The 6790-nt window shown below is 57.1% G+C and overlaps 1 protein-coding gene across 1 annotated transcript in view; it reads right to left on the bottom strand.

Annotated features, from left to right (window-relative positions):
* The window catches only part of COPA (coatomer protein complex, subunit alpha), a gene marked incomplete at its 5' end in the record, with an annotated part of 7167 nt that extends 663 nt beyond the window's left edge, over positions 1 to 6504 (bottom strand). Inside the window, 15 exons of the mRNA XM_008946713.1 lie at positions 261 to 455; positions 535 to 696; positions 873 to 983; positions 1591 to 1777; positions 2313 to 2449; positions 2654 to 2722; positions 2904 to 2981; positions 3162 to 3271; positions 3353 to 3442; positions 3989 to 4112; positions 4525 to 4613; positions 4966 to 5061; positions 5180 to 5369; positions 5935 to 6081; positions 6342 to 6504. Of these exons, the coding sequence (XP_008944961.1) occupies positions 261 to 455; positions 535 to 696; positions 873 to 983; positions 1591 to 1777; positions 2313 to 2449; positions 2654 to 2722; positions 2904 to 2981; positions 3162 to 3271; positions 3353 to 3442; positions 3989 to 4112; positions 4525 to 4613; positions 4966 to 5061; positions 5180 to 5369; positions 5935 to 6081; positions 6342 to 6504 (1948 nt within the window). The remainder of the gene's footprint in view (positions 1 to 260; positions 456 to 534; positions 697 to 872; positions 984 to 1590; positions 1778 to 2312; positions 2450 to 2653; positions 2723 to 2903; positions 2982 to 3161; positions 3272 to 3352; positions 3443 to 3988; positions 4113 to 4524; positions 4614 to 4965; positions 5062 to 5179; positions 5370 to 5934; positions 6082 to 6341) is intronic.
* Positions 6505 to 6790: the final 286 nt, after the last annotated feature.

The following is a 6790-nucleotide window of genomic DNA, read 5'->3' as shown; positions in this document are numbered from 1 at the left end:
CAGTCTGGGGGGGGCTCTGGGGCTGGGAGCACAGGGGCCCAGCTCCTGGCCAGCTCCTCACCCCCACGTCCTTCTCCACAGGGCTGAATTACCCAACATTTCCCAACCCCCAACCTGTTCCACCTCACACGCTAAGTCCTCCAGCTTGACCTCAACCCCACCCCGAGCGAGGAGCAAGAACAGGGGAAGCTGCTGGAGGGTTCTGAAGGGAAACCTCAGGGGCTGGGAGTGGTTGGCAGCAGGCTCTGAGCCTCCCTCACCGTAGTGACACGGCAGATCTGCCCGTGGAACTCGGGGCAGTAGCAGGCTCCACTGAGAGGACACTTCTCCACGGGTTTGCCACGGTAGATGGGCCGGTAGGAAGCAGCACAGATGTCAAAGGGGTTGTGCATGTCATAGTTGAGCTGGTAGGTGTCCGTGGGGTTCTTCTCACACGCCGACAAGATCTTGCGAGTCTACAAAAAAAGACCCAGAGGGAGAGGTAGGAAGAGATCCCAGAGGATCCACCCCAGCAGATGCTCCTCAAGGACCTACCTGCTGGGCCACCTCGGGCTTTGGACCCAGTTCCAGCAGGCGACGGGCAAAAGTGGCAGCAGTCTTGAAGTTTTTGAGTTTGAAGAAGAGGTTGAGAGCAGTCCTCAGCACCAGGATCATGTGGACGGGCTGCAGGTTGGAGTGGGTGAAGTAGGCAGCCATCTGTGGGGAGTGGGGACACCATCACCACCAAGCACAGGGACCACAAAGCCCCCGAGGCACCCCCTGCCAGGCCCACCCTGAAGGAGGGAGGGGCAGAATTCAGGCTCCACGAGGCCTCTTTAAACCCAAAGGTCCCTTCCCCTTCCCCACCCCCTGTGGAGAGGCAGTTGCAGCACCTCACAGATCCTCTTCTGCTGCTCCAGGGTCTCCTTGGGCAGCTTCTTCCTCTCAATCTCCATGGAGAGCCCCACGATGTACTCCCGGCAGATGGCAATCAGCTGCTGGGCCTTGTGGGGAGGGAAACTGAGTCAGAGGGGTCAGGGTCAGCCCTTCAGCCTCCCACCCCCCAGCCCCCAGGCAGCACCACACAACCCTTCACTTGGAAGAGACCTCAGAGCTCCTGGAGTCCAACCAGCCCCCAGCACTGCCAGGTCCCCACTGCCCCGTGTCCCTCACCCCACATCTCCACAGCTTGGGAACCCCTCCAGGGGTGGGGACTCCACCACTGCCCTGGGCAGCCTGGCACAGCCCTGGGCAACCCTCCAGGGCAAGGAATTGTTCCTCAGGGGCAACTGAAACCTCCCCTGGGGAAACTTGAGGCCGGCTCCTCTCACTCCATCACTTGGGGCCAGAGATCTCACCCCCCCCTGGCTCCAGGCTCCTGTCAGGAGCTGTGCAGAGCCAGAAGGTCTCCCCTGAGCCTCCTTTGCTCCAGGCTCAGCACCCCCAGCTCCCTCAGCTGCTCCTCCCCACACTTGGCCTCTAGACCCTTCCCCAGCAGCTCCGTTGCCCTTCTCTGCCCACGCTCCAGCCCCTCAAGCTCCTTCTGGGAGGGAGAGGCCCCAAACTGCCCCCAGGATTTTGAGGGGCAGCCTCCCCAGGGGAGTCTCTCACCTCAGCAATCTCCTGCTTGTTGTCCACCACCAGCAAGGGCACGCTGAGCAGGATGGAGCGGAACTTCTCCACGGCCTCCTCAAACTTGCCAGCAGTGGTGAGCTGGTAGCAGAGCTGGAGCCGCTGGATCAGGTCGTTGAGTTTCAGCCCAACAGCAGGGAGGGCATTTTTCAAGCCAGCTTCTTTCCTGGGGGCACCAAAGAGGGGTCAGGGGGACAAATGAGCCCAGTGCAGAGGTCAGCATGAACACAGATCATCAGCTCAACCACAGCTTGTCAGAAATGCTTTGACCAAGGGTCAGGTTGGGTTTCTTAGCACAGAAGACAGCTCTGCTTGCAGAATTCCCCCACCCCAACATCCAGCTCTCTCTGCATCAGCACAGGCTGAGGTGTCTGCCTCATTTTTGTCCAGTGGCTTCCAGGCACCACTGTGAAGACACAGGTTTGGGTCTCCTGATGCCTCAGAGCAGCACTGTCAGAGGCAGAGTGTTACTGCTAGAAACCAGAGTGCCCCAAGCACCTCCCCAGGGTTCAGTCTCTGCAACAAATCATCGCTTTCACCCCTAACAAGAGGCAGCAGAAACACCCCACTGGAGATGGAAGGTTCCCTATTTCTACCCAGCAACCAGGAAGGTTCCTCCTTTCACAAGAGAAGAGAGATTTCTAGCTCTGCAGAGGCCTGGCAGGGAGGAGAGGAGCCCAGGGGAGGAGCCAGGAGCTCACCAGTTGCGGTGGGGGTGCCCATACATGGCTGGCAGGCAGGGCAGGGCCTGGTAGGTGGTCCGGCCACGGGCATAGGTCTGCAGGAACAGCTGCTTGTAGGGCCCAAAGTTTGTTACTCCCACCTGGTCGTGGAGGAGCTGGAAAAGACACGTTGATCTGCTGAGGAAAAAGTCATCCAGAGGCCACCAGACACTGCTCAGGGTCACAGCACCTCTTATGTGGCACCCAAACAGGGCACAGAAAGCTCCAAAGGACACAAAGGAAGCTTCAGGCTGGGTCAGAGACAAATACCCAGGGACAAAGGAACAATTTCTTCCCTAGGAACTCCAGGGGAAACTCACTCTCATTGCTGTCTCAAAGGAGCCTGCCAGAACGTGGTCAACAGGGAGCTGAGAATTGTTGCACCACACCTACAAGAAGAGAAAGGCAGAGGAGAGGACCTGTGAAATGCACAGAACTGGCTCCCCAGGCTCAGCTCCCCTCAACAAAGCTCCTGTGTGGCACCCACAGGAGTGGCAACAAGAAGAGGGAACCCAAAAGAAGTGCCAAAGCAGAGTGTTTCTGAGAAATACAAAGGACTTGTGTGACTACCTGAGCTGGGCTGGTGCCCTTGGTGGGTGGCACAAAGAATCCATCCTCTGCAGCTCCAGCAGGACCAGCAGGAACGTCCTGGGGGAACACAGAGATCAGGGGGGGAGTTTCCAGCACCCAGATAAATCCAAGCTGGCCATGGGTGGGATCACCAACTCTCCAAGGAAACCCAGAACACATTCCCCCACCCCCAACTGCCATCACCCTTTCAAGTAACTCCAACAAGGTTACTTCAGAACCCTCCCAAAAGCCTCTTACCAGTTCAGGGGGAAGATCCAAATCCTCTTCGACCTCCCATCCACCTCCTTCTTCCTGCCCTTTACCAAGACCTTCCTCTCCAAAGCCCTCTCCAGCATCCACAAAGCCATCTGCAGGGAGGGGGGGAAGGGTCAGAGCTCTCACAGAGGGACTCTCACACTTCTACAGGCCAGGCTCTTGGGCTCACCCACCTTCATCCAGCTGTAACTCTGCATCCTCCCCCCAGCCCTCAGTGCCGACGGTGTCGATGTCGATGTCGGCAGCCAGGGCTCCTCCTTTGCCTGCAGAAAGGGAAGGATCCTTCAGTTCCTCACCTCTGAGCAGGTCAGGGGTTAAATTAGAGCTCTCTCAGGTGAGCACCCTCCCCTCAAGTCCCATCTTGTGCTAAAAAGGCTGAAGATTTGAGAGATCTGCCCAAGCTGGTGTCAACCGTAGAATGGTTCGGGTTGGAAGAGACAAGATCATGAATCCAACACCCCCCAGCTCTGCCAGGTCCCCACTGACCCCTGCCCCTCACCCCACATCTCCACAGCTTGGGAACCCCTCCAGGGGTGGGGACTCCACCACTACCCTGGGCAACCCTCCAGGGCAAGAAATTGCTCCTCAGGGGCAACTGAAACCTCCCCTGGGGCAACTTGTGCCCATTTCCTCTTGTCCCATCACTTGTTCCTTGGGAGAAGAGCCCAAGCCCCAGCTCCCTCCAATGCCAAGCTGGATTCCACACTCTGTCAGTCACACACAACTCCAAGGTTAGGAGCCATGGAGACACAAACATCTCCATCCTGCACAGCCCAGCTCCATGCAGCTTTCCCAGCTCCAAGTGATACCTTTGCTAGCAATTGTTCCTTCAAAGAACCCCTTGGAGACAGTCAGCAATGGCCAGTTGGTGTCCAGAGGCATGACAGGAGCAGGAGGCTGCAGCAGCTTGGCATTGTGGTCAATGTCTGGAATCTGAGTGGAGAGGAGCAGAGAAGTTAAAGCCCATGTGAGGAAAATCCCCTTCTTTGACCTTCCCACCTCCCAGTGGCACAGACAGATGGAACATCATGAGAAGTTTCTTTGGGGTGAGGGTGGCCCAGCCTGGAGCAGCTGCCCAGAGAGGCTGTGGAGTCTCCTGCTCTGGAGAGATCCCAAACTGGGCTGGATGGGATCCTGGGCACCCTGATGGAACAGGGGGGGTTGGACAAGATGACCCCCAGAGGTCCCTCCCAACCCCCCCATGCTATGATCCTGTGCTAAGCAGTAACTGGAATGGAGATGGTTCCTTTCTCACAGAGAAGAGCTGTCCAGGCAGCCCCACCAACACCAAACCCCTCTCTGCCATCATCTCCCCAAACTCTAGAGCATGATGCAGTTCTCCAACCGTTTCCTTTTCAGGATCAAAGGTCTCCTTCAGGCTCTCAGCTTCCTCATCCAGGCCATGGGTGGCAGCAGTGAGGTAGGCCAGGGACTCTGAAAAGAGGCACAACACCCCCCAGGGTGGGTTCTTCAGGGCCTGGAGAGAGAGAAACCTTCCCACACTGTCACAAAGGAGGGAGCAGCACCACTCCAAGGTGCAGAATCACACTCTGAGGGGTGTCACTGGGTTGAGGAGTAGAACACACAGGCAATGCCTGATCATTTCAACACGTTCTACAGTCCACCCAGGTCTCCTGGATGCTATTTTCTAGCTTTTGAGTTATCTCCTCTCATCTGAGGCAGATTCTTAGGTGAAGGCTTAGGCTGATCCACCTCCAGAAATCACTCTACAGCCCAGCAAGCTCCTCAGCCCCCAGGGACATGTGTTAAATCTGATATTACTCACTCTGCCCACAGTTCTTCAGGATCCTCACTCTCTCTGCCACGTCTCCCAGGTACAAGGCATTCTGGTAGTGCCCACTCATATCCTTACGGATCTCAGCTAAGCCAGAAGGGAAGAAAAACCCACCATAATTGTGCTGTTCTGGTTCATTCCTTCTAGGAATAACACTCAGATCCTCTTAGCTCCTTCTTCTTCACCCCCACAGCCTGCCACTCACCGATCTTCATCATCTTCCGAAGCTTCTCCAGGTTGCCAGTGATGAGGTAGAGGAAGGAGAGCCTGTCGAAGTTCTTGGTGCGTTGGTAGCACATCTCCACGATCTGGTGGTTCCCCTGCAGCAAAGCCACTTCTCCCAGTTTCTCCCAGCAGTTCTTGTCATCCAGAGCTTTGGCTGCTTCCAGAGCAATCTACCAAGAGAATCGACGCGGGAGGAAAGGTTTTGGAGGAAGCTGTTTGCTCTGCAGGACACAGAGATGATCCCCAGGCTGGAACCTCTCTGCTGGGAGGCCAGCAGGAGAGTTGGGGTTGTTCAGCCTGGAGAAGGCTCCAGGGAGACCTTCTGGGGGCCTGCCAGGGCTTTAAAGAAAGCTGGGGACAGACTTTTGGGCAGAGCCTGTTGGGACAGGACAAGAGGTGATGGGTTTAAACTAAAAGAGGGAGATTTAGATTGGAGAGAAGGGAGAAATTTTGGACACTGAGGGTGGGGAGCCCCTGGCCCAGGTTGCCACAAGAGGTGGTTGCTGCCCCATCCCTGGAACCATCCCAGGTGAGGGCTCTGAGCACCCTGCTCTAGTTGGGGCTGTCCCTGCTCCCTGCAGGGGGTTGGATCAGATGAGCTTCAAAGGTCCCTTCTCACCCAACCCATCCAATGATTCTGTGGCTCCCAACACTCCCTCTCCCTGCAGCAAGGAGGTTTGCAAGCGATGCCCCAGGGCTGAGCCTTCCTCACCCCCCCTCTGCCTGCCTCCTCACCTCAATGTTGCCACACTCCAGTGCCAGGCTGAAACGGGTCTTCTCATCCTTGACAAAGTGCAGGGCCACCTCGGGGTAGCCTTTTTTCTGCAGGTAGGCAATGATGGACTGGCCCACCAGCTTTGCATTCCTCACCATGTGCAGCACCTGCAAAGAAAAGGGCCTGGGCAATGAAATCCTCAACTCCCCTTTCCTGGGAGCAGCTGTCCAGAGAGGCTGTGGAGTCTCCTGCTCTGGAGAGATCCCAAACCCTCCTGGCTGTGACCCTCGGTGCACCCGGCTGTGGGGGAGCTGCTGGAGCAGGGGGTGGAATGAGACCATCCCCAGAGGTCCCTCCCAACCCCACCACGCTGGGACTCTGGGATTTCCCCTCAAGGAAGAGCCCAAGGTTTCTCCCATCTCCTCACCTCATCATACTTCCTGTTGATCAATGCCAGCTTGAACTTGAACTCTGTGGGGTCAATGGTGAGGACCCTGGGGCGACACTCCCTGTCCAGGCAGTAGACATTGTTCCCCTTCACCCGGGTGACGTAGATGGGCAGGTCCAGGGTGCGGATGATCCCGTGGTCCCTGTGCCAACACAGCCCAGCCCTTTGACCAACCCCTCCCCCAGAGCAGGCCCAACACTCAGCAGGTTACTGTAGCCTGCATTCTAAAAGCACTCCAGGGCTGGATGGCCAGTTCCAGCCCTCCCAGTTCAGCAAATCAACCCCAGCACACGGAGTAACCAACTAAACCTGGCCAGGGTGGAGGGGAAAGGAAAGAAGTTCAGCCAGGGGGAGTGGAGGGTCCTGCTCCTGGGGAGGAAGAACCCCACAGAGCAGTACAAGTGAGGGGGGACCTGCTGGGGAGCAGC

Source organism: Merops nubicus, unplaced genomic scaffold, assembly GCF_000691845.1.
Source record: "Merops nubicus isolate BGI_N331 unplaced genomic scaffold, ASM69184v1 scaffold47498, whole genome shotgun sequence".
Taxonomy (NCBI): domain Eukaryota; kingdom Metazoa; phylum Chordata; class Aves; order Coraciiformes; family Meropidae; genus Merops; species Merops nubicus.
The sequence above is the reverse complement of the archived record's forward strand: the minus strand, read 5'-3'. Positions and strand labels throughout refer to the sequence as shown.